Raw genomic sequence first — 27844 nt, 5'->3', positions numbered from 1 at the left:
ACTAAATAGCTTTGTATCTGGAATTTTACAGCAGATCAGGCCTTCCAAATACACAAACCAGGTTTACATATAGTGCTGCATAGTGAACCAGTTGTTAGCGCTCTCTCCCCACAGCCAGAAGGCCCAGGTTCAATTCCCAGCTGGGTCCTTTCTGTTTAGAGCTTGCATGTTCTCCTCATGGACAACTTGGTTTACTCCAGGCCCTCCAGCTTCCTCCCACAGTCCAAAAACATGCTTCACATATTGATTGGTGACTCTTAATTGCCCACAGTGTATGTGATGGTGTGGCCCTGCAACTGACTGGGAACTTGTCCAGGGTGCACCCTTCCCTCGCCAAACAGTTGTCAGGACAGGCTCCAGCAGCCCTGTGACCCCTAAAGAGATACAGCAGATTAAAAATATGGAGGGATGAATGGTTTACATGAGTTCTTGTCTTCTACATCCCTGATAATATTCAACCATTCAAAGTGGAAATAGATGCTTCAGACTGGGGAGTGGGGATTGACTTATTTCAAAGGTCTATGACCACAACCACGTCTTTTTCATCTTTGAGCATTTTTCTCTATCTATTTCATATATCTACGCTGTTTTGGAACGGAAGCTCCTTGCCGTCATATTGGTTCTGGAGTCGCACCATTAGTTTGTCCAAGATGTTAATTGACTCAAATTCAAGTGTCCATGGTCAAGCTTGTCTGCTCCTCAGTGTCTTCTGAACCTCTTTCTGCTCTTCCGGTTCATTGATGGCGGTCCCATTTATACACCTTCTTGCTTTCTCAGGTTTTGCCAGCAGGGATGAGGACTTGGACTTTCCCAGATGGACTGGGAGGGTCACTGAGTTCCGGCCTGTGTTGTGCTGGACCTTGATCTCAGCTCTAACTTTAACAGCCGTCATCCTGATTATGATTGATCTGGTGGACCTTCCAACGCAGATTCTTCCAGCTTTCTCTTCAGGTGACTGCTTCGTACTTAGAGTAAAGTTTGCATTTGGGTTTTCCATTCATCACCCCAACATTCTGACACTACAGAGCTTGACAAAAAAGAGAAGATAGACCGGCAAAACTAAAAAATTCTTTAATTTCTGATCTATCAAGCAGAACTTCCCCTCATATTGTCAATTTTGATCCTCTGTAATGTACATGGGTGTAGTGACAGCACTCAGGTAAGGAGAGGCCTCACTAGCTGCCATGTGCTATTCTCATGTGCTATAGCTATTCTCATAAAAGATTATTTGTATAAACAATGTTTTAGGACATAAAAGAGAATATTATTTTTACACCATTCCATTATTTTTAATACAATTAATTTCAGGTTATTTTTTAACTAACATACACAAATCATTTGGGGAAAAACAAATATATTAACATTTTTTTAGTTTTTAAAAAACAGCCCAAGGTGTCGAAAACATTTCTTATTGTACTAAAAAATCTGTTTCTCAAAAACTGCCTTTGTTTGCATTATTTCATAAAACTTGTATATTTCTGTCCCTTAGAGCTTTTGATTACGTATTACTACAGTTTACTCAATTTCTCCTCATTTCCACTGTGAACTTTCTAAAGACTGTCTTAAGAATTTTGCCTCTGAGTCTCTCGAAGACTGACACCTTGAGCTCGCCTGATAAACCTAAGATGTTGAAGTAGTGGACTGTGAACCCTGCATTCACGCTATTCTCACAACAACCACATGGGGCTCAAACCATTCTTTCAAAACAAAACAGAAAAAGGGCTGGTTTGGAGAACCGGTTACCAACCTGCATGACACATATCCTCATGTACAGATAAATGCAAGTCAGCTCTTCTGTGGGAATTTCAAGGTGCAGGCTGTGAGAAGCATTCTGTGTTCTCCAATCACATTTACATACCAGATCCACCACAAACAGATGAAAAAGACAGACGGATACAACAGAGAGGACCTTAGGTAGTTGCTGCAGCATAAATACAATTTTTGAGACACCTCTCTTTTAAAGTCCACTTCCCAGTGGTCTTTTAACTATGATTATGCTGTTTTTAGCCTAAATCAAAAAATCGGTATAGTTTTCCAGGACACAGTTTCGCAACAAACATGGCGAGTAATATTGGAGCTATCCAGCTCAACAGTTTTTAGCCAAATGAGGAAAACAAAGACGTACATGGATCTAGCCGTCTACAAGCCGATGTGTCGGAATGAAGCGGAGCAGCGACTTTGCCGTTGTAGTTATACCAACACCTACAAGCTATTTTTAACTGCATTTTTTTCATCTGCTCCTAATTCACAATGATTTGAATGAGGAAATACTCAGAAATACAATTTTCATTTTCATTTTCTTGATGTATGCCCTGTATCATGAGAAAAATACTCCAAGAACGTGTTAAAAACAAAATTTGTATTGGAGTTGGTCTTTAACATTACAGGCATTTGTATAAATATGTGATTGTTCTGGGTTCTCCTTTTGCATCTATCTGAGATTATATGATGTAATTAATATCAACCTGTAAAAGGTTTGGGATGGAAAGCTGAAGCAGAGAAGGACAGGCATGATTCCTTATCGTGCATTGACACTTTTTAATAAACATGCGTTACTAGGGGTGTAGGAAAAAATATCGCGATATTTCATTTGGCAATATTTCTATCGATTTAAAATGCTGTCATGACGAACTGAAACTCTGTACCATGTTGCTGCCAGTTTCATATAAAAAGGTGGATTGCGGTGCTTTGTAGCGGGCTCAGATAAGAACGAGTGGAGCAGTGCAGCTGTGCAGCGGCTCATGCACGGAGCACCAGGCAAAATGCTGTTGACAAAGCACGCCACAGTTCTGCAGAACCTCACACCAATAGATTCTAGTTAAACAACCTGATGGATCAGAGTGATGTGTAAAACGCTCTGAAAAAGGCCAACGCCGTGGTGATGAGCGGTGAAATCCGTGTTTAATTCTGCGTGTGAGAAAGCGGAGCTGCAGCTGCAGTGCAGACTGTCATGTAAATAAAGCATCGTAGCCACATTAAAGCGCTCTTCTTCACCCTGTCATGCTGCCTCATCACACTTTAATGTTTCTGGAAAGAATTGGTGTGTTTTTTCCCCCCTCTATTTTTGAAGCACCATTCAGGTTCCTGAACCGTTTAAAAGCACTAGAGAAGCTTCATTAAGCAATGTTTAAAATAAATAGCACTATATTTCCCCAATCATACTTTTGGAACCTTATTGGTTAAGGCACATTCATTCCATTTATTTTTTCTTACATTGAAAAATATTTGTTGTAAAAATTAGACTATGTTGACTTTTCCATTTAAGAACAAATAGATTTTAAGTTACCAAAAATAAAAGCACTATAAATTTGCTTGGGGAAAAACAACTTGTATATGAGATACAGTTGCAGTGCTTAACATTATGATCATTAAATAAAATACATTTTACAATTTTATTACAATGAAATGCGTATTAATATTCAGGTGGAGATTGTCTCAAGTTATACTCTTGAAAAAAAGAAAAGAAAATATGTTCAGGTACGATATCACGATATGAATCGTATTGCGGGATGCGCATCGGGATACATATCGCCAGACTCTTCCCGAGACACACCCCTATGCAGCACTCATATGTTTCCCTGCTTAATGTGAGAGCAATAAACCTGCAGGTTGTGCACTCCGAAGAATCACCTTGTTATTCTTCTTGGTCTGTTTATTCAGAAATTCTCCAGTAATCTTCGTACAGAACAGCTCACAGTTGAAGGTAACCCATTGTTTACAGATTAGACCCTGTTCCTTCAGCAGAACATGCTGACCCAAATTGTTGGGGTCAGGAAAAAAAACATTAAAAAAAATCCCCAGATGATACTGACTGGTTACAGGCCTGTGTGTTGTGTGTCTTTGTGAATAATGCACACCTGCTTGTGCGTAAATGAAAATGTTCTAGCTAAAGCCCTCACAGCAGTGCACAGGCCAATGTCATGTGTGAGTGTGTGTGGATCCCATTGTGAGAGTAAAGTATTGTGTTTCTATTTTATTTCTTAGCTTCTTATGTAAGCATCAGCGGGGGGAAAGGGCCACACTGAGATGAGCAAAAGGGCACAGAGCTATGAAATCCAAGCAGGATCCACAAAGTCAGCCCTTCGCTCGGGTGGATCTCCAAAGTTATAACAGAAATTGAAGAGCTATTTTGCTGATTTAGATGAAGCTAATAAGACAAAAAGCACTTTACTTTTATTGTAAATTTGCCCAAAATAAACAGCTTGTTTTCACATGAAAATAAAAAAATGGACAAAATAAAGAAACAGAAAGGTATTTTTCTTTTACTTTATGATTTGTATAAACTCAAGTATGAAAAAACTCATTTTATAAACTTAAACACATACAATCACAAGTGCTAACATTAGTAGCTATGTGAAATTGAATGGGAATCACAGCTATTAAACTCTTTTGTTTTATCTTAGATGAATAGATTTTGAGAATAAAATTATTAAACAAGACAAAAAAATACAAAAGGGTTCAATCATCATAACAAAAAAATCAAAATTAAAGAAAATGCAAAACATAAATCCACCAAGAAAAAGTGAGTAGTGGCAGTAATCTGGTTTATTGATCATAGTCATAAACTAATGACCTGCAGATGATGCAGAAAGTGCTGCAGTGGTGCTAAAGAAGACTGCCTGAAAACATTTTGTGCAGAGGTATACATTTTTTTAGAGTGCAAGCTTCTATATCAGCTTGGTGGGTTTTTTTTTTTTTGGGGGGGGGGGGGGGGGGGTAAGTCATTATTGGGAGCTTTGATCTTATTTACTGAGCTGTGAAAATAAAAGTTTCTGCAGGTTTTTATTAAGTGGAATGTCAACAAACTGGTTCAGTGATTTTCAAGGTACCGGTAATAGGATAAGGCAGGATGTCTTCCACAGCACTGGGACCTTCTTCTGACTTTTGTAAAAGATAAAACAAAAAAATAGATATAACTAAAAAGCAGTTTCAACATCCATAACGTGTAAGAGGACACTGCAGAGGTTTGACATGGAGATGGTGTGTCTCCAGAAACAGCTTTCATCTATTTGTTATGGACAGAGGGTGATGATTCAATGTTTTCTCCTGAGCTGGAGAATTGTTCAGTTCCTTCCAGACTGAAGCCAAAGATTGACTGATTCATTGCTGACAGCATGTGTGTCATGTTGTTCTCCTGATGCTCTCTTGCTTTCTCCTTTAGATCTCTAGAAACAAGGCAGCTTGCTCCCTCATCCATTTACGTCCGTCTTGTAAATATTGCCTTTGAGTCTGCTCATTGCATCACAGGAGAATCGGTTTGTACGGTGGCCCTGAAGTGCAAACCATTCAACAAATCACTCGATACAAAAACATTTTTAAGATCACAGCAACAATTTAAAAAGCGTATTACATTTTAGAAAACAAAACAAAATTTCAGAAACCAAAACATAAAAAAGAAAAAAGAAAAAAAGAAAAAAAGATTTCAGAAAACAAAATTAATTTCCAGAAAAAAAAGAAATATTACAAAATGAAAACATTTCAGAAAAAAAATTAATTTCCAGAAAACAAAATGAAATATTAAAAAATGAAAACATTTCAGAAAAACAAAATGAAATATTAAAAAATGAAAAACATTTCAGAACACAGAATGAATTTCCAGAAACAAAACGAAATCTTCAAAAATGAAAAACATTTCCAAACCGGAAGAAGCAGGTACTATGGGACAACGCTGATTGGATGATGATGTTTGTCGATCATTTGAACTGAAAAGTATTTTAAATGAAGCGACGACGGATTTTATCGTCCAAACAACAATGTACCATGATAATTCCCGTATTTCCCATTTACATATTAAATCAAAAATGCAGCAAACAGATAATGAAGGTTTAAATTATTTTTTGAATATTTCGTCTGAAGCAGAACGGTCACCCGGAAGTAGTTTGTGTGGATGACGTCCGTACATTATATGTGCATAATTGTTGTATTTTCTTGTTTTGTATGTTGCAATTGTTCAATAAAAAAAAAAAAGAAAAAAAATAAAAAAAAAAAAAGAAAGGGACGGTAAAACGTTAACATAAACTTTAATCTTTGAATATTTAGTGGATGTGATGACAGAACGCACGCAGAAATATCAACACCAACCAGGTTTACAAATGTTTCGAAATGTCGTGAGAGGATTCTGTCTAAAGCAGCAGCTGCGAAGAAACGGGTGTTAAAGACGGCGCACATCATCAGGAAATGCAGTCCCGCCATCCACAGATAAGGTATGGAGGCACATTTGTTTGATCTAATAAATGTAGCGTTAAACGTGATTTCTAGGTGGGTGTTTACAGACAGATCCAAGATCCTTCAGTCATACGTTAATGACAGGTTACCTCATCAGCTGGAGAGGGGGGTCACGTGGGCAGGATTCACAGACAGGTGTACCAGCAGCATAAATCAGCAAAGCTGTCAGGTAAACTGCAGCAGTTTGTGTCTCAGAATAACATTTATGAATGCTTCTTATTCACACTATTAAGATCTGTGACTTTAGATTGTGTCAGTGCACAGAAACATGACAGTAAATGACTGGATGTGCACATCATCAGACACGTCCAGGTGTGTAACTAAAGGTGGCAAAGTCTGTAGTGTAAAATAAATCTTTAAAAAAAACGTTTTAGTCTTTCAGGCAGAGGAGGAATACCAAATTGTTTTAGAATGTATTTTTTATAAGACTGAAATAATGTATTTTATTCTGAGTTTGGTGTTTTGACCCCTCCCTAATGAATTTCTGGTTTAACCCATTTTCTCCTCATTTTGATGAACTCAACTTTTTCCTGAATGAAAGATGAACGGCAGCTGATGTTTTTCTGTCAGGGATTTTTAATTTATTAATTTATCTCTGTCAGGGATTTCAAGAGCTGGAGCTGGAGTCCAGTGCAGAGGAAGCTGCAAGCATGTACGAGCAGGAACTGGGGTCCCTTACCTGTGCATCTTCCTCTGGATGTGATGCTGAGCAGCAATGTGGACAAAACTTCCCTGACATGACTCTTTTTGATATAGTTGTTAAGCACAAACAGACTTTTCCCAGATGCATTTTTTCCTCTAATAAATGTGACTGACAGGTAGGCTGAGTAAATGCTGAATGTAAACGCAACATTTGATTGACTGCATGAAGAAGCCCATAAAGGGAAATCAACAACAGTTTCTTTGTTTCTGTTACTGAATAACGTATTCATGTTAAGTTTTCAATAAATATACTGCATTGCTATGAAACAAATTTGTTTATTTTCATATCCATTATTACAATCCTCACATCAGCATTCAGTTTTTTCATTGACAAAAATACATTTCTAAACAACAGCTTTGAAAATCAAACATCATCTTTGTTAATAAAGCTTTAAAACCTAAAATGGTAAACATGGAAAAACTCCTAAATGAAGCAAGTCTAATATGAACATTTTAAACTGGAGTTTTGCTTAAAGGAACATTAAGTTGTTTGGAGTTGTACAAGTGTTTGATGCGGTTCCTCATAGATGTGATTTCCAGGGGCCTGTTTCACAAAGGAGGTTCAACCAACTCTGAGGTCAAACCTGAACTCTGAGTTGGTCAATCGAGAGATTGACAACTCTGAGTTTTCAGTTTCAGAGCAGCTGATCCGCGTTAGATCAATCAACTCTGAGTGGACTGATTCGGAGGTGAGCGTGCGCACCGCGTCTATAAGAAGCCATTATCAATGGAGCGCAGATATCACGAGTCACCATGGCAACCGTGAAAAAAAGAGGTCTGCGTATTTTTCGCCAGCTGAACTTGACGTGCTGCTGCAGAGTTGCAGTGAATATGAGAACATATTCCAGAAGAAAAGCAACACCGCTGCATCTGCAAAACAGAGACAGTTAGCGTGGGAAAACATAGCTGTTCAAGTTAATGCCTAAGTTTGCATTTAAATCATTGTTATAAATATTGACTGTAATAACTTTTTAAATAGCGTAAGGTGTGAAATAAAAAATGGCTATATTTAGGTGTACTTTTGAAGTGTTATTCCTGGTGTAATTGCATGAAATGCTGCATAGTGTACAGAACCAATCTGGGGGAAAATGCATTTAACGTCGGTAATGTTTAGAGGACTTTTTTGTTAACCTTCCCCTCTTGCAAACGTTGGTCATTTTAATATTAATACATGCAATTGTGTTTTTAAAAGTGAACTTTTGTCTACTGTTGAACCTTTCGCTGCGCAAAGACTTCCTTCTTTTCTCTCGTCTTTCCGACCGTGCGTGGTCAGAAGCGCAGGGGAGATTTCCTTCAGGGCCGAAGGGAATTCTCCTTCGGGGTTCACTTCCCGTTGGAAACCCTCAACCTCCAGAGCGGAATAAGAATGACTCCAAAACAGTTATTCTGGGAATGACACCTTCTCCGTCCTCCTCATCCGTGCTCACCCCACCCCCCCCCCCATCTGCACCTGCAATCACCCCCCCCCCCATCTGCACCTGCACTCGCACCCCGCTCAGCACACACACACTGCAACACTACCCCTGTATTGATCAAGTGGTATAGGTTTATATGGGATTAAGAAAGTAAGCAGTGCTAGAAAATTGTGTTTCCAAAAAGTAATTGTTACATTAATCTAATTCAATGTCCCTGATTTCATTTTCATGTAGATGCAATCCTGCAGGAATTAAAAGAACATGGCAGCAGCTAAAAATGAAGTATAAAAACATAATTCAATCAGGTCAAATGTGAGCATGTCATGGATGTAGGCTTTGTTGACAATATTTGACATATGAAACATCTACATAGCAGGACCTAATGTTGTTTTCATTGTATATGTAATTGACTGCAACGAAAAACGGTAACGCTCAAACAAAAACGTATGGGGAAATGACAAAACATCGAGTCGAGGTCTCAAAATCCTCGTACGACGTAAATGTAATTCTCTACGAATTAATGCAGCCTCCTCGTCTATTGGGTAATCCAAAAAAGGACAAGCCATTCTTGTCACTTAGATCGCGTGACGGAAATGTGGGCAATGAAGGTTGAAGCGAAATATAGTGCTTCGTCTTTAAAAAGGGGAGGGGACCGGCAGAAACTTCGAGTTTGGAGAATAAAACCTGCTCCCGACCAGGTTAGGTTCACAGCATAAGTAACCATGGACACTGACTCAGAGTATAAGTTACCTCTCTTTCAGAAACGGGTTTGACTTACTCTGTTTACTCTGGTTAAACAAACCTCCCATTCTGAAACAGAAAACCCAGGGTTTCCCTGATTTCCGGGTTTATGAACTCAGAGTTTACACTTAACCTCCTTTGTGAAACAGGCCCCAGATCATCAGCCCGACGCTAAAGCCAGGAATTGTGCTTCGTCTTTCACTCCCCACTGCATCATTTACAACTAATCAGGCTTATGCAGCAGGTTAAAGACGTTTTTTTTAAAGGACCTGCAATTTAAAAAAAAAATTAGATATTAAGGTTAAATAATATTTATTGATTACATTGCACATAAATCATGGTGACTTGCCTGTACACTGCACAATGATCTGAATGACTTTAGTCTTTTTGTATTCCCATGTAGAGCTGCCATCTGTTCTTCTGCAGCACAAACCTTTCTGGAACTTCGCTTTGAGAAACTTCACCTGCAGAAATATCACATGTTAATTCAATTAAGTATTTTATAAACTTTAAAGTTCATTTTTAAGTTTCAGTATATGTGTATATGCATGGTTCAAAAATATACAATGCACTTAAATATTATTTCCCATAAGAACTTGTTTACTGATTTCAGTCTTATAGTCGATTTTTAGCAACACTGATGCCATATAATTACTGTAATTACTGTATAAATCACAGAATCAGGCTGGCTCGGAGCTTTTTCTCTCATGTTGTCACCGAAAACGGGAACGGCTATCATGTGAAGACGGTTCGTCTCCATCGGGTTCTTTTTGCGCATGCGCAAGATAAAAATAAATTATCTTTTCAAAGCAGCACTTTAACATCCTAAAATTAACATCCTTAGAGACATGTGACTGACAAAAGAAAAGATCACAGAATTGATTCTTACCTAAAGATGATTGACAGCGTGAACCTCGCAGCCGTAGACATTAGCGCACAGCGTTCAAAGTAAAAGTGCTCACAAACTACTTCCGGGTGACCGTGTGTCAGGCGAAATGTTAAAAAAATAATTTTAAAGTTCATTAACAGTTTGCTGCATTTTTTATTTGATATATAAATGGGAAATACGTGGATTATTATAGTACATTGTTGTTTGGACGATAAAATCCGTCATCGCTTCATTTAAAATACTTTTCAGTTCAAATGATTGACAAAAATCATCATCCAATCAGCGTTGTCCCATAGTACCTGCCTCTTCCGGTTTGAAAATGTTTTTCATTTTTGAAGATTTCGTTTTGTTTTCTGGAAATTCATTCTGTGTTCTGAAATGTTTTTCATTTTTTAATATTTCATTTTTTTTCTGAAATGTTTTTCATTTTTTAATATTTCATTTTTTTCTGGAATTTTTTTTTCTGAAATGTTTTTCATTTTTTAATATTTCATTTTTTTTCTGGATTTTTTTTTTTCTGAAATGTTTTCATTTTTTAATATTTCTTTTTTTCCTGGAAATTAATTTTGTTTTCTGAAATGTTTTTTTTTTTGTCATTTTTGTTTTTCAAGTTTTGGTTTCTGAAATTTTGTTTTGTTTTCTAAAATGTAATGCTGCTTTTTAAAAATTATTTTTTTTTTTAAATTGTTGTTGTGATCTTAAAAATGTTTTTGTATCGAGTGATTTGTTGAATGCTTTGCACTTCAGGGCCACCGTAGGTTTGGGACTTAAAAAGACTGTCTACAGTTAAAAAAGGAAAAAGAAAGTAACAAATTAATCCATAAAAAAACTTTCTTATTTTTGTGTAGTCTTTTCTTTCATACAAAATTCAAATCATTTGTGTCAGAAAATCCACCCCAATCAACATCTGAGTTAGGAGAAAGTCAAAAGAAAAATTGTTTCAAGAAAGGCTGCACGGCGGTGTAGTGGTTAGCACTCTTACTTCAGCGAGTAGGCCATGGTTAAAATCCCAGCTGGGTCTTTTCTGTGTGGAGTTTGCATGTTCTCCCCATGTATGTGTGGTGTTTTTTTTCCAGTTCACTTCCTCCCTCAATCCAAAAACATGCTTTAAAGGTTGATTATAACTCTAAAGTGTCACTGGGTCTGCATGTGAGAGTCAGACTGGCAACCTCTTTAGGGTGTACCCCACCTTTTGCCCAACAGATGCCAGGACAGGCTCCAGCAACCCAGTGACCTTAAAAGGGACAAAGCAGGTAAAGGAAATGGATGTGTGGAAGTTTGAAGTAAAATGTTTTATTTTCTGTCCTGCAAGAAAATTTGTCTTATCAAAAAAAAAAAAAGTTGCAGAATAATCTTAGTTTGATGAAACATGTAGTGAATAGAATTTTTTTCTTACCCTATTGGATTTGTTTTTCCTTATTTAAATAAGACTTTGTTTTACTTATTTCTGCGGGGTTTGTTTTTGCTGTGCGCTGAAGAAATTTTATTTTTTATTAATCCAAAGTTGTCTTAGCATTCACTGACACCATAATTTAATAAGTTTATTGCAAATAGCAAATACTGGTAATTTCTTTTAGTAAATGTTAGCAAAAAAATTCAGTGTGAACAGCAAAAAAATTAAGGCTAACAAGAAAAAAATACTTCCTTTTAGTTTCCTAATATCTACTGAAGATCTCTTTTTAGTTGAGCAAAGGATGTAATTTAAATCCTCTTTTGTCCCTAAAACTGGGAAGCCAGGTTTTGTTGTCTGGACCAAGCATTCTGCTCCCAGATCCCCACACACCAGTGAACTTCGGTGGAAAAAGAGCACATTAATGAAAACAAACTGCTGTTTACTTCAAGTACACCTGACCTTGCACAGGCCCACAGCCAGCGTCTCTTCTATGACCCAAATCACTGAAAAGTTGCCAATTAAGCTCTGTGTTGCAGAGTGAAAGCGCCTGCAGGGCTGTGTCCTCTCTGAGCTCTTTCTCACAGAAAAACTGTGCGTCCCGCTTAAATTCAGGTTAAATTTGATTTTTTTTTAGGATAAATAAATATCTTAATACAGAAAATAAAGCGTCAGAGAGGAGGAGGATAGAGCATAAAAGGAGTAAAATACTGCAGCCCTCCCATCTGTTTCTCCCCTTTTTCAGGGACTGCTGATGATGTAGCACTACCTCCCCCTCTCCTCTGCTCGCCTCCCCTCCCGTAGCCAGTCCTTACTCTGTGGAATTGGCTTTACATAACATACTGCAGTCTGAGATAACGCAGCACCCATCGACACTTTCTCTTTAAAGGCAACCGACACAGCATTTGCATCCAAAAAAAACCCCGTCGTATTTGGCTGTTTGCTGAGCCTGAGCAGCATCAAAATGCACATCAGCATCTGCACACACATCTCAGGAAATTATGGTAAAACTCATGCTTTTGGGTACAACTCTGACTGGTGGGGAATTAAGCATCACTTAATTCATGGAGAATTTTCTGGGCCCTTATCATCTAGTTAGTGATTTGTTTGTATTGCAGATGGCTGCAGCCAGTTTGGTCTGGGCAGTGCTGGAGGACGGGTCACATTGCAGGCTTGAAATGTATCTCTGGGAGCCCGGTGAAATACCTCAGTGTGCGACACTGTGCGTCATTCTGGCAGCTGAACCTGAATGAGTTGCCAGGATTGTTGTTCTCTGCATTCTCCCCTTATGGTGAGGATCAAATCCCAACCCATCAGCTCATCCAACCTCTGTGATCAGTACCAGCTTAAGCACTGGCTTAGATGACAGAAGACTTTCTGAGGTCCCTGCTTCCTTTTGGACTAAACGTTACATAAAAATGGTTGCTCCATAGCAAAGTAAAAATAAACCCTTTCTTCTCATAGATGTCACTCCCTGTAAGAGATCTGCAGTCTTGGTTTGCCTTTGTTTTTTCATGTCATCAGCATCAAAAACAGTTGCGTAATACATGTCTGAGTGCTTTTTCCTTGTCGCCTGGTGCAATTCGACTCGTCAACTTTAGTTTTCACTGCAAAGGGAGGATCATTATTTTCCACTGTGAAACTATGATGACTCAGGACAAAAGGTTTCTCTGTGCGTTTCTCTTTCCAGTGCGAGTTTCCAGTAAGCTCAGAACTTTGAATGCATTTTACATAAGGAAGAGGGAGGCACAGAGAGGGACAAAAACTGAGATCAGCTTAGTACTGCTGGTAGGTAACGAGAACTATAGAAGAGAGAAAAAATTACATGAAAAGGAAAGATAGTAAGAATTAATGACAGTAATATCAAATAGAATTTTGACAAAGTAATAGAGAAGGGTCAAGGGTAGGGTTGTGGGTCGGTGCTTAAACTGTCGATTCCATTTTAGCTCACAAATTTAATATTTGATGATTCAGCCTGATTAAAGCAAAATATTAAACTTGAAAATTTCCTTCAGATTCCGTTCCAGAAATGCAGTTTTCCCACATCTTGTGATCTATTGAATTAAGGGAAAATTTCATTGATAAAGTTAAAAAATGTTAATTTTGAAGAAACGCTTTTTTTGCCTGAAAAAAATAATTCAAGAAATGTACTTTTAACAGAAATTTGATATGTGACTAAGCAATCATGCAATTTCAAAGTGAAAATCAATTTGATTTTGATTAATAGACTTTTTCTAGTTAGGTGTTACCTAATTTGGCACAAGTCAAGAAGAAGATTTTTGAAAAATATGTAAAAAATTCAATAGTTAAGAAAAGCACACTAGGGGAAAGTTAACTTCTTCACACTTTTTAAGCAATCAAAGTGTTTTCACATTTAATGTAAATAAGGTAAATCGCCTGTCCGTCCTGGGGGAGGATCCCTCCTTCATGTGGGCACCCCTGAGGTTTCTTCGTTTTTTCCGGAATCCGTTTTTTTAGGAGTTTTTCCTTACCGCGAAGGGGGGTCTAGGGGCAGGGATGCCAGTATAGCTTAGTCAGTTTGTTAGTTCATTTTAGTATTTTACTATTGAACTCTTTGTGTTAATGATCCTTTTGAGTTCATGTTTACTTCGAAGCCCATCGAGACGACTGTTGTGATTTTGGGCTATACAAATAAAATTGAATTGAATTGAATTGAATTAATGGATTCAACAAGTCGTGTCTTGTCTCTACAAGCACATATATGCCTGTTTACAATTAAGAGTAAATGAAATGGCATCATTTACATTTGTATGTAGGTGTATATGAAAGGATATGCGTCTCTTTTACTGTTTTGTATTTTCTTATCAAAACTTGTCTAATTCTATGAGGTTTAACATATCTATTTATAGATGTATATACCTTATGTTAGATTTCTTTAGTATTTCTGTGTTTTAATTGCTTGAAATAAATCAATTCCATTTGCAAATCCGAGTTTTATTGTCTCACTACTTTTTCACCACCTGCTTCTGCAAATAGACCAGAGCAGGCCTTTTAGGTAGGGATTTTTTTTTAAACAGTCATTAAAACTCTGAAGGGTTTTACCAAAAACATTTGCATTCATCTACTGATTGAAACACTTGTTATTCCCAGAGAACCAAAGCTTTCCTGCTCCTCTTCACCCAGGGCTGAGCAGGAAGGTTAAATCTCCAAATTATTCCTGATTACAGCTGCTTTCATTACTGCTCCCTTTAGAAGAACAATTAAACGCAGATACTCAAGTGGCACTTTTACTTCAAGGACCTCTAAATAACAGACACATAAAACAGTGGTCTTTTCTTCATCAATCCCATTACAGATTTGTTCTTATGTAGCCAGAATCAGCTCGATTTAAACCTGGACATGCTTTGTTTGGTTCCAGCAAACTAACTAAGGCCTAGGGGAAATGCCAAATGTCTAAACCTTGCCGTGAAATGTTCATTTTTCTTGTTCTATATGTGCAACAAACAATAAGGCTGATCCAATTGGACATTTTAGCTCCAAACCATGGCTAAGGAGGATCCCGAACAGCAGGAAATGCACAATTTAGGAAATACAAAAATTGTTAAATGAATTTAGCATGTAATGTCTCCTTCCTCATCCTCTACAATGGCTGTGAGGATGAAGAGCATCCTATGATGCAGCTCTACCGCCAATTTGTCAACATTTAACCTCCTTTTCGTCTGTTTCCTCTCTGTCCAACTGAATTTCTTCTTCAAGTACTTTACCCTAATGACTAAGGACTGTTTCACGGCGGCTAAACCCTCCGCACACTCAGTCGTGTGGATCGAAATGGAGCCAAACGGCAGGTGTAGCTCCTTGACCAATCAGTCCTCATCAGCCCAAAACACTCAGCATAGTTAAGATTGTGTTTCTGTTTGGAAAAGAAACTTTTGGTTTTACAGCCTAACAACTAAAGCGTGATTCATAAGTTTCATAATGTTAACAGTAAAAAAAGACAGAGTCCATGGGAAGCTCTGGTTATGTAAAACAACCTTTTTTTATTTTTATTTCTCACCCCTGCTATACATAACACAAACACACACATACTCACACACACACAGGTCATAGGAAAATATACAAAACATAATATGGCTGGTAATGCACCATGTGGGCTCAGCACTGATATTACAGTGGAATGATAATAATAATAAAAAAGAATTATTCATCATCATCTTCCTCCTCCTCCTCCTCCCCTTCTTCTTCTTCCTCCTCTTCATCACTGATGACATACTTCTTAGTCTTTTTGGGGACCGCTTCTTCGTCATCCTCTGCCTTTCTCTTTCCTGATCCCTCACCCTCCTGCGCACACAAAGAGGATAGTGAAGACTGGGTTTTTAACTCGCACATGAATCAAGTTTATGGAAATGTCGTCTTTCATCTCCGTAATTTTTGGGAAATCAGAAAGATCCTGTTGCCGGGAAAGAAGTTCAAGCGTTCATCACTTCAAATTTGACTCTTTGTTATCAATCTGTTCCAAAAGCGTCTTATGAAAAGCTTTCAGCTGATCCAAAAAGCTGGAGCAAGAGTTGTGATGACGATTAATTCAAGAGATGATGTTTTAACCATTGTGGCCTGTTCAGAATTAGGATGTTTCTAATGACATGTAAAGCTCTCAACTACGGTACTCAAGAGTTTACAAACACAACAGTTTTTCTCAGTCTGCAAGATTCCTGGCTTGTTCCTACATTTAAAAAAATCCGAGTGGGGGCAGAGCTTTGAGCGATAGGACTGTTCTCATGAGGAACAACCTCCATCTTTCGGTTCAGCAGGCAGACACCATATCTGTCTTAAAGATGAGACTTAAAGGCTTCCTTTTTGCTTAATCTTGCAGTGAAAGTTGGCCTTTGTGACCCTGAACCATGCCCTCAGTTAAGCTTTAACTGCTGTGAGTCGTTTTAGGACGCAGATTCTTCTCCACCGTCTTTTTAATGCCCTCTCATCCATACAGGTGTCAGTTTTACAATATACAGACCTCTCTAGTGTTAAAACAGACGCTACAAGGTTTGTGCTTGTGTCTCCCTCTTGTTATCTCATTGTTGCGGATACCAACATAGCTACAGAGTCTTATAATGTCCCCAACTTCTTTCAGTCCGCAGACCGGCCTGTACAATTCAGCAGTTGGTGGAGCCCCATTAAGAAAGTAGCGGATGGATTTTTGACACAAGTCTGAGCAATCTGACATCCATCAAGAATGAGTCAGATGTGGCTTTCCAAAATAAAATTTCCTTCAGAACTAGATTATAAACAAAAGGCCAAAAATGTATGTTGTGTTTTTATGTTCTTTGCACCAACTGACTCACAGACCAATACCGGACGGCGGCCCGAGGGTTGGGGACCATCGTTCTAGAGGATGTTCCTGTGTTTTTGTCTGTGTTCATACTCTTTCACTGGAAAGAGAAGGTCTCTCAGCATAAACCAACTTCTCGCTCAGTACAGGAAATAACACCAAAACATTGTGAATGCTCAGCTTTATTTTGATGTAACTTTCTTTTTGTGAAGCATCTTGAAGCACTTTTGGTAGTGATTTTAACAAATGAAATTAAACTTATTGTTAAAAAGTTGCAAAACCGCGTGCATGCTCTCAGTTGGTCATGTGCATTTTGGTGTTTTGAGGACAAACAGTGAGAGCGTGTGTGTAAACACACGCACTACTTCCTCTCCCTGTTTGGCCGCATGAAGTTGACTTTTTAAGCCTTTAGCGTTCTTGTCTCCCACTGCCCCCTGTTGTCAAGCAGAGGTAGTGCACCTACCTCGTCACTGTCCAGCTTTTTGGCCTTCATCAGCCTCTGGGCTTTGTCGTCATCAGAGCCTTCATCACTGTCTGAGGAGTAGATCCTCGCTCGCTCCTCTGGATTGGGACAAATGAAGGGTTCATGCCACCATAGTATTGTGCAAAAAAAAATCAATGTTAAGAAAATGAAAGTCCATTCACCTCTCAAGCCTCCGCCTCCCTTGTATTTGCTCTTAATTGCTGCCAGGCTAATGGCCTCGTCGCCCTCCTCCTCATCGTCGTAGCGATCGGGCTCCAGATAGCTGCTGCTCAGGCCCCTCTGGTGCTGCCTCTCTCTCATCCTGCGCTGCTGCGACTCTCTGCGGATTGAAGCTCGCAGCCGCTCCTCCTCTTTCTGTCCGAAAAGACACCCCAGGGAATCAACTCAAAGCCCAAGTGCAGCAAGAAACCCTGAATAAAAGCCTCCAGTGGGTTGCTGACAGTTTTAACACAAATACTTCATACAAGGAACTATTACGTGTTGGATTAAAAGACTTTTAAACTCAAATCACTTTCAACGTTAAAAAACAAAAATTGATGCTTTGTTGGCGAGCTCAGTCAATTATTTTCCAACATTTTAACCAAGAGAGCCCATAACTAAAATGACCATAAACCTGAGAACAGTACAAACAGATCAAACTTTATCCATCTCAAATAGAGATCTTCAGGAACGTGTAAAGAAAGCTGAGATTATGGCCCAGAAGCTCAAACAAACTGAAGAAGGAGATACTGGGACAGCAGATGAGGAGGGGCAACTACAGGTTTACATGTCCTCAAAGGCACAAGCAGAATAGCACAGAAAACCGCATACTTAGCAAGAGTAACCCTGACACAAGCCTGACGCACTCAGCAACAACAGAAAAAAACAACAGCCTTATTGCAAATCTGAACTGAAATCCTGTCACAAAAACTGAAAAAGGGATGCAAAAAATGAACAAGAAAAGCAGGTTTGATGGCTGCGACACACGACAAAGCAGAAAGCCTTTCTAGTATCATCATACGCTACAAAAAGAATTCTCCTGAAAGCTGCTTATTTTGTCTTACTAAAAATAAAAGAGTCTGAACATTTCTATGAAATCTCCTCACTGTTGAAAATAAAGACGCTAAAACGAAGCGACTAGACTGTTACTTTGAAACCAAATCCTCTTTGGATACAGCATTTAACCTGCATTAAACACACGGCATAGAGACGAGATTAAATGGTTGTGAGGATATGCATAAAAAAGGAGAAAGTGATTGTTCCCACGACCTCCACGTCTGGCTGTCACTCAGCCGTTGGGCCACAGCCCCCCCCCCAGAGATTCCTCGCCTGAATAAGCTGTACTTGTGAGGAAAAAGCTGCTTTGCTGGCTTTGTCCAAATGAAATTATTCCTCTGTGAAAAACAAAACAACCAGCAGGAATGACTGCAAAATCCCAGGCTGTTTATAGACATTCCTGAATCCCAAAGTGTTTGTAGTTTTTGCCAAACACAGGACGTCCCAGGTGAGATCTGCTGGAGGGTAAATGATGCTATCAGAGCAGCTTGTTTATGTCGACAATAAACCCCAAAACCAGTCCTGCGGACGCGCTGACGGGATTTCTATTTCACTGACAGCAGCACGACCCCGTTATGTAAAGGACTTTATGCCTTTATGTAACCAGGAAGGAAGCTCGTCAGCAGCGGGCCTCGTGCAAACTTTTGTTCCGAGTGGTGACAAAAGCATTTTAGGATGAGACCCGGGAAAGGCAAACAGAACAGAACAGCCAGTTACTTTGATCATCTCGTTGCGATGAGACTCGGGGTCTCTTCCGGCCATGGGAAGGATTCGGATCTTCTGTGTCTTGGAGCAGCGGTCAGCCAGAGACAGGGTCATCTTCCTGTGGGTGGCGCTGTCCGTAGAGTGGGGCCTAAAAAATAATAATGCAGAAAACGCCAACGATCAACGTTAGTATGAATCCTTGTATTTATAAAAGTCTATAAAAAGGATCTGCATGTCAGACAGTAACAAACATCAGATATCTCATCGACCATCCAGGTCACCTCATGGAGCTTTTGGTTTCACGGTGGAAAAAGGACCTCTATGTTGTGCATGGAAACCACAAGACATGCTGCGAGGCTGACTGTCAGTCCTGTCTAAATCACATGCGCTCTATCACATTTCCTGCAGTTGCTTTGCAATTTATTTAGATACAACAGTAAGATGAATTATCTATTCACAAGTTCCTCTGTGGTACCTCAGTCATTAAAATAAAGAAATGTCGTCAAATATTAAAATTCAGTTTGTGGGATGAAACAAAGCTTCAGAGAGCAAATAGTTGTTCTGTCCTTACATTTAAAGCTTAGTATTTAAAACCCATTGATGGAAAATAGGTTTTTACTGTTTTCAACATGTCCTTGTAGTATTTTCCTGATGATGGAGGACATATATAAAGACAATAGAGCTCAAACATGCATTTTTGAGTATTTCTTTATTCAAATAATTGTGAATCAGGAGCAGACGAATAAATGCTGTCAGAAGAGATTGTAGTTGTGATGCAGGAGCTGCTTCGGCGGAAAACAAGCTCCCTGCTCTGCTCCATTCTGATGCATCCACTTGTAGACAAATAGATCCATGGACGTCTTTGTTTTCCGCGTCTGAGCTGGTATTATGCTCAGAACTGTATGGCTTGGTAGCTACAATATCATTCGTCATATTTGTTGCACCGGTTTTGTTAAGTTGGAGGTTTGAAAGGCTGTAAACTAGCAGGAGAGAGTAAACAGAGAGCTAATGTTCTCGCCCAAAACTCAGAGGCAGATTTCTGATGAGTTTTTGCCGCTCTGCAGAAACTATGTCCTAGAAAACGAGACACGTTTTTTATGTAATGTTTACCTAAAAACAGTAGGAATGATTTTAAAATAGATCAAAAGATTAACAGAGTGGGACTAAGTTAAAAAGGTCAACTCCTTCGGCAGAAGTAAGCCGTTTGTGCAAAGTATGTTCTGAAGATTTTTTTGCATACTTTTCTCAGACAGACGGGAACATTTCAAAACTTTTCTCTCTTGTTTACACTCTCAAAGTTCAAACGGTCCAGTATTAGAGAACAAAACATAAAAATCTGCTCACAATCAAAGATTTATGCAACTCTGGCAAACTGAAAGCATTCTGTACCGAACACACAGCAAAGAGGAGATTGACTGACAGGGTCTACAGCCAATCAGGATGCAGTACACAACGCGCTGTTAGAAAAAAAATAAATAAATAAAAAAAATCCACCAAACAGCAGAAGTGAACCACGATATAGGGGAGGGAACACAGAATTTGATTTTCAGCTTAAAGCTCCCTTTGAAATGTCAAAAGGGTTGATTTCTAATTACTTTCATCTATATTGAATGCTTGGGTGTAAATACTCTGTAGTGTTGGTTGCTCCTGAGCATCCATGCAGCTTCTCCAAGTACTGAGAAGACTTCATGTGGACTTAAGAGGCTCTAAGAGGCTTACTGGGATCTTACAGAGAAAAACCTGTGCAGCTTGCACAAGGTGATCCAGAGACTTAAAACACTATTCTGAATGAGGGCTTGTTTAAAAGTCCTCCCCTGATCATCTTTTGATCGATTGTAAAAGCATTCCCAGGTTTTTTTCATTATGATTATGCTGTTTTTTAACCTGTGTCATTTTGTAGGACATAGTTTCTGCTGAGTGGCAGGAGTTCATTAGAAATTCACCTCCAAGTTATGGGATGGAGCATTGGCCGCAGAGAAACCCCGCACCCTCTTCCTGTTTCAAGAACTAAGCCGGTCTCTCCCACTGGCTTACAGCCCCTCACATCCTCAACCAAACATTACAAGTGCAACAAAAATGAGGAGCAATTTTAAAGCTATTCAGATGTACAGTTTTGAGCCAGATACCAGCTCAGACGAGGAAAACAAAGACGTCCATGGATCTATTTATCTATAAGTGGATGCATCAGAATGGAGCGGAGCAGGGAGCTTATGGCCTGTCAGGGTCTTTTCTACAAAACAAATACGCTGTTTACTCCAACTGCATTTTCACATCTGCTCCTGATTTATATTTTTTTGAATAAAGAAAGGCTCTGAAATACAATTTTTAGCTTAATTTTCTTGATACATGTTCTCCATGGTCAGAAAAATGCCACAAGATCATGTTGATAAAAAAATACATCCAAAACCCAATTTCCATCGGAGCGGGTCTTTAAGAAGTATTAATAAAAGCACTTTCGGTTGAAATCATAGAAAGTGTGCAACTTCTACGTGATGGTGGCGTTACCTGAATGTGAGTTTGGTCTTGAAAACAGCCTGTCCCTGCAGTCCAGTACCCTGTCGGATGAACAGGTGGTTGTGGTCTCCCTGGAGAGGAGCTTTGTAAACATCAAACACCTCATTCCCCAAGTGGAGGGACATGCTGCGGCCAGAAAAAAAAGAAAAGCTTCAAACCACGGCAAACACAGGGAACGCCTCGTCGATGTCACACGCTCAACGTGAGGCTTTCTGTAGCACACACCTGCCGTCAGACCACTTGACGATGCGCGCATTGCTCTCTCGTGTTTCGTTTCCCTCCTCGTCTCTCTTTGCTCTCCACCGGATGGTGTTTTCCACCTGTGGGAGGAAGGTAAAATTCCAATGAACACATGACACATCAACTCCAGACTAAAAGCAGACGTGCTTTTAGGAACACTTTTTGTGATGCTCTTAACATGCCTTTAGTTTGAGCCTGGTCCGCCCCTCCTCATCCAACATTTCTTCATCCTCAAATTCATCCTCGTAGTACTGAGGATCAAAGGGTCTAACAAGAGAAAAATAAAACAATAAAAACACATTTCACTTTTCGATTGGTTTCATCAATGTCAACACGTTTCTCTCCTTTTTGAAATAAGAGCCCATCAATACAATCATTTATTTCATATGTACTTATATGAGATTCTGACCTGGGCTCCACTGACAGAAAGTTAGGCAGCTTAACAAAATAAAGCTCGGATCCAAGATCGGTGCAGACTTTTGGAATCTCCACTTCAATCCGGGTTTCAGGCGCAGGCTCCTCCTCTGTCGGCTCTCCTTCCATCCCGTCATCACCATCCTGGAAAAAAAAAAAAGGAAGGGGGGAGGGTCACAATATGAAACCAGGGTTAAGCACACACAAGAAAAAAAAGCTTAGGTGGAGGCTTTGGGACAAAGGGAAAAAAACGGAGCTGGATGCTCAGTTTGGTAAAGATGCAGATGGATACCAGAGGCTGTCCCGGGGTAGGAGGCTTCTCTGCATCACTTTCAGAAGAGATGTCGTCAGCTTCTCCAAACAGATCGTCTGCTGCGGTTTTCTTCGCTGTGTGACAGTAAGAAAAAAAGGCCACATTTGAAGGACGGAGAAACACTGAAAGAGCCATGGTTTTGGTGGAACGGATCTTACTTTTCTTATTTTCAACATCACTGTCTGAATCGGAATCAGAGGCTGGTTTTGCTTTGGTTTTTTGTCTGAGGAAGTCGTCTTCACTGTCACTGCCTTTTGGAGACTCTGAAAGAGGAAGACATTAGGGTTGTTATATGGTTAAAAAAATAGAAAAAGCTTCACACAATCAAACCGTAGAGCTCAGGATAAAATATATTTGCATAGTCTGGTGGTAGAAACCCCCAAACATCCATGTGCCTCTCAATCAAACCCTTGATGTACCTGATTTCCTGTTCCTTGGCTCTTCATCTGAGTTCTCTCTCTCGTCTTCAGAATAATGCCGCTTCTCATCCTCGTCGTCCGATTGGTCACTTTTGGCTCCACCTTCCCACTTCTCGTCCTCGGATTGGTTCTCCTCGTGAGAGTGGGGGGTTCCAGCCCCGGACTGTGGTGTCCCCGGGTCGCTGTGGCCACTGAACAAAAAAAAAACAAATGAAGAGCAGATTCATAGATTAAATGACTACTGCATCTATAGATATCTATCAGGCTCAGTAGGAAACCTGGAATTGAAATTTGCACCGACAAACTGACTGCTAGATATCAAAGCTGTATGCTAGGACAGGAAAATAGAAATGTCTTTGAGCCTCCTTAAGCTTCAACTCTCACTTAAGATTTGCATTCCTAAACTAGCAAAGATTGGCTTGAGCGGCAGTTTCTGGCATTTAAGGATGAGTGATTTTCAAAATAAAACTGTCCTAGAAGTGAATCAATAAAGGTCAATAAATCAGCGTAACTGCTTAATGGCTAAGAGAGTCTCTGTATTTTCTACAACGTCATATGACAAAACCTGTAAAACAAATTGAAATGTTAGGACACTGGTTTCTGTTTGGGTTTTAAAAAAATGGTTTGATGTGTGGAGTTGACCCCACAAGACCCCCGTGGTTTCTTCCAAATTCACAACTTCTCTCTTTTACTGAGGTGGAGCATCTATTGTACCAGCATTCTTCCAATGAACGGTAAAAACAAAGATGAATCCTCGAATCACTCCAGTTATTATTTTATACAAAGTGTTTTAGTTCAGATTTGGTTCAATTCAGCTTTATTTATATGGACCAGTATTACAACACGGATGTTTAAGGAATGAAGAGGCTCCAGCAGCTGGAGTTGATTCAAATTGTTCTAAAACAAACAAACATCAACACTAATGGTAAATGGCATTTACTTACATAGCGCTTTACTACCTTCTTAAAGGCCTGAAGGGCCTTAGTGTCACAGTCCCATTCATCCATGCACACACACAGTCACACACTGACGGCAGCTCCTCTGTCAAACAATAGCGCCGACCTTTAACTTCCAGATTAATGTGGGGTTGGGCGCACAGAGCGGGAACTGAACCTGCAATCTTCCGATCAGAGGTCAACCGCTCCACCTCTGCACCGCTAATACTAATGTGCTTAATAGCTGCATTTGTTTTGGGGAGGATCTCATTACTCATGTAATATTCATCTGTCCGGCTCCTAACTGTGGTCCTTTTCAAAGCCCCCCAGGTCCATGTGACTAAAGTTTCCCTTTATAAGTCAGTAAATACCTTAACTAGAATATTTTCCTTCAAAAATCAACGTTGTCTATTAACCTGTTAGCTGTAAGTGATTTTAAAAAAAGCCCCTCAACATTGTTCTTTTAAAATCTGCAAATGGAATTTACAGGTACATTTCCTGTTATTTAAAGTTTTCTGATAGAGGAACTTTAAAAATCTGAATTTAGGGATTAAGTGTAAGATTTTTAGCTTCCCAAAGAAAACCACAAAATCCTCCATGATGTTACAATATTTAGACCCCTTTTCCTTGCGATTTATTCTATTATAAGACTGAAGACTTTTTAGATAACTGATGCCCTATCTAGCCACATTCCTTTTTCTCTTTTGGAAATACAATCACACATAAATAAACCACATCGAGCTTCACTTGTTGGTGTAGAAAAAAACAAACACAGAGGCGCTTAAACGTATTTTTGTTCATTGCAAATAAGAGCTGGAATCCTAAAAGAATGTATGAGGCATCATTGAACTCTCCTTGCAGGGATGCGTGTCCTTCATCAAAGTCCTACCTCCTGTCTGAGGGAGCGCTACCCCTCTCAGAGCGAGGGCTCCCAGCACCAGACATCCCGCTGCCTGCTGGGCTTCCTCCATCTGATCTTTGACCCACATCGTCGTCGTCATCTTCGTCTCGCTGGTCGTGCTCCGAGCCGCTGTGCTGCTCTGCGTCAGACTGATCGTTGTCCCCCTGATCAGAGTGCATACTGGCATCTGACTGGTTCCCCGAGTGCTCGGACTGATTGTCGCTGCCGCTGTGCTGACTGTGCTGCTCATCCTCACTGTCGTCTCCAAACAGCTCCTATTAGACACAGGTCAGAGGAGAGTTGAGTTAATGTTCGGACCACAGTCACACCTGTGGGCTCTTTGCTCATTTGCACCTGAATACTGACTCAGTCCTGCAGCTAAAGCCACAAGTCACCTGGATGGTGAAAGAGCCGTGGAAAACTGCCACAAAGCTGAAAGATCTGTCATACTGACTTGTTGACTATCGTATCTATTTACAGTGTGAAGAGCAAGTCACAGTGAAGTCATTTATCAGCAGACTTTTTGCAATTCAAGACCCACTCCGATGAAAAGGGTGTTTTTGGTGTTTTTAACATCTTGTTTTGGCATTTTTCTGATAGTGGAGGACATATTTTAAGAAAATTAAGCTTAAAATTACATTGCTGACTATTCTTTATTCAAATAGTTCAGGAGCAGACAAAAAATTCTGTATAAAAAAAGAGCCTATTTGTGACTTAAAGCTGGGCGGGTCACAGTCTCCCTGCTCCGAACTCCTAGCAACTGCAAAGAAGAGCAGGGTTGCTCCATGTCAACAGTCCTGCTCACAAATCAGAGGCAAATTTCACATGACCTCCTGCCGGTCTGCAGGAACTACAACAAGCCTGTTTCCTCTGTTCTTAAACCCTGTTTAATAATCCTGTTTAAAAACTGTGCCTAAAGTTTATATGTAAGCTACAAGCTTACAAGCTTTAACATTTAAAAAAAGGCAAAGTGAAAATAAAAGGAAATTAAGAAACTTTCATCATTTCACTTTTTTTTTTTGATATGACAAATTCCTCAACCTTGTTCATGTTGTTCTTTCCTCTCTCCTGGCCATCTTCATTGTCGTCATCGTCCCGTTCCCTGTCACTGTCGCTGGCGCTGCCAGACACATTGCTGACTGACCTGGGTCTCTCCTGCTCCGAGTCGGAACCAGAGCCAGAGGCAGACTCTGCATAGAGGAGACGACAAGCAACTTTTCTTCAGACACACAAAAACAATGAATCATGTTGACATTAACCAACTCAACCAACCATTGACCAACTCAAAGCAAGATGTTATCTGCCATCAAGCGATGGATCCAGTTTATATGTTGTTACTGTTTGATATACAATTAGACTAGTAATAACTATACTAATTGTATTTATATTGTTCCCACTTCCTTCTCATCTAGATCCTATAATATAGAATTTTCATAAAGTTATACTCCATATCCAATTAAAAGACTAAAAAACAAAACAGGCAGGTCCTTAAAATTAAATTTTCTGTTTTTTCTTTTAAATAAATAAATCCTCTTAAAATCACAGTAACTCTTAATTTCATTATTTATTTTAAAAAGTGCATGTGTTTGAAACCAAATTGTATATTTACAATTGTTTATTTTTGCATTGTTGTTTAACAGACAAAAGTTTTGAATACAAATGCAATAAAGGTCAGATAATTAAACAAATTAATAATAATAAACTGGTTTGGCGAATTATATACAGATAATTATTTTGTTCCCGTCGTCGTTGGTCGTGAATATGATCGTATATTCTGGACATGCGGTTAAAATAGTTTGAGCTTTACAGCTTTGCCTTTAAAGAGAAATTGATTCAAACAAATTGCTGCATGATAATTTAATTTAATGTAATATAATATCTTGGAATTCCCGGCATTTAATGTTGACGAGGAAAGAAAAAAAAATACACGAGTGTTTATGATTAACAAAAACATCACCAGTGCAACTATCCAGGCAGTTCCACCGGCTTAGCCGATTGTTTTTTGAGGAAAATCCTGTTCTGGATTCGCACTAATGAGTGCGCAGGCGTGACTTCATTCAACAATGAAACCTAAATTCGGACAATTTGTAGCTTTTTACCTCTCTGGTCGTTCTCGCTGTCTCCATCACTTCCGAAAAGCTCGTCCATGTCCGCCATTTTTTCTGAAAACCGGAGTGAAAGTACAGGAAGTGGTCGAGGTTTTTGGAGGTTTTACATCCGGGTTGAGCTCACTTATCCTTAATCTGTGTGCTGACTGTTTTAAAGCACTAGAGGGCGCTGTGAAGCACCTTAAACTGAACTGCATGAAACTGAACAGGCAGTTTCCCATAGTATCTTTCACATAGTTGCTGTTTTTTAAATTTAATGCAATTTAACGAAATCTATTTTTCTTAAATGTTAAATGAGGTTTATTCTGTTAGTAAATGTAACTTATTGATACTCACACAGAAATTTGATTATTACCTTTGATTATACAAAGACATAAAATGTATTAATGTTGACTTCTAACCAAAACCCAGATGCAGTCGCATTGGTCAGACTTTGACACTTTTGGAATAATAAATAAAATAATAACTATCTATATAATTTAAATATGAACATTTAAAGCAATGAGTAGAACATGGTTGAATTGAATAAAGTTGCACATTTTGCATAGTGTTGTTAAAAGTGGCTTCATGATAAAAGTTATTTGCAGGATTTTATTTATCTATGAATATAATATAGGACACTTTCTACAAAAATGAATGAATAAATAAATAAATGATAAAAGGACAACACTAAATAATGCTGAATTGGAAAAAGGTCTGTGGTTACCGTTTTACTGTTGTCCATACTGTTGTCAAAGGTAGAAATCATCTGACTGCAGTTTTAATCTGCTTTTGTGTTGTTTCTTCAAGCTCAAACTGTTGTTTTCTGCTTTAAAAAATTTCTAACCTCGATCAAACTTTAAATTTAAACTTCAAACAGTTTGCTTTTACATTCAATGAAGAAATTAAAGTGCAGATGATTCTATATTGATTAATTCATAACACACTGCACCATAATAAATGTTCAAAAAATATTGGGTCTTTAATTTGGAAAGAAATGTCATTTTAATAGCCGTAAAAAGCAGTTACAAGTACTGTTTGAGCCACAAAAACATTTATTTTTATTATTTCATATTGGTTGACTGCAGTCTATCCATGCAAGGAACTACTACATATATGTTTTGGTTTTCCAGAAAATAACTTATTTC

General features: G+C 39.0%; 1 protein-coding gene across 1 annotated transcript; it reads right to left on the bottom strand.

Annotated features, from left to right (window-relative positions):
- Positions 1-15340: 15340 nt before the first annotated feature.
- leo1 (LEO1 homolog, Paf1/RNA polymerase II complex component) lies at positions 15341-26806 on the bottom strand. Its single transcript, XM_004066912.4, has 14 exons — positions 26709-26806; positions 25651-25799; positions 24598-24884; positions 22774-22964; positions 22513-22617; positions 22334-22428; positions 22037-22185; positions 21810-21894; positions 21613-21707; positions 21379-21513; positions 18886-19021; positions 17295-17487; positions 17113-17210; positions 15341-15661 (listed from the first exon to the last, which is right to left on the bottom strand). The coding sequence occupies exons 1-14, from the start codon at positions 26764-26766 to the stop codon at positions 15521-15523; spliced, it is 1917 nt and encodes a 638-aa protein (XP_004066960.1). The 5' UTR covers positions 26767-26806; the 3' UTR covers positions 15341-15520.
- Positions 26807-27844: the final 1038 nt, after the last annotated feature.

Source organism: Oryzias latipes, chromosome 3, assembly GCF_002234675.1.
Source record: "Oryzias latipes chromosome 3, ASM223467v1".
NCBI lineage: Eukaryota > Metazoa > Chordata > Actinopteri > Beloniformes > Adrianichthyidae > Oryzias > Oryzias latipes.
Note: the sequence above shows the minus strand (reverse complement) of the source record. Positions and strands in the feature narration are given on the sequence as shown.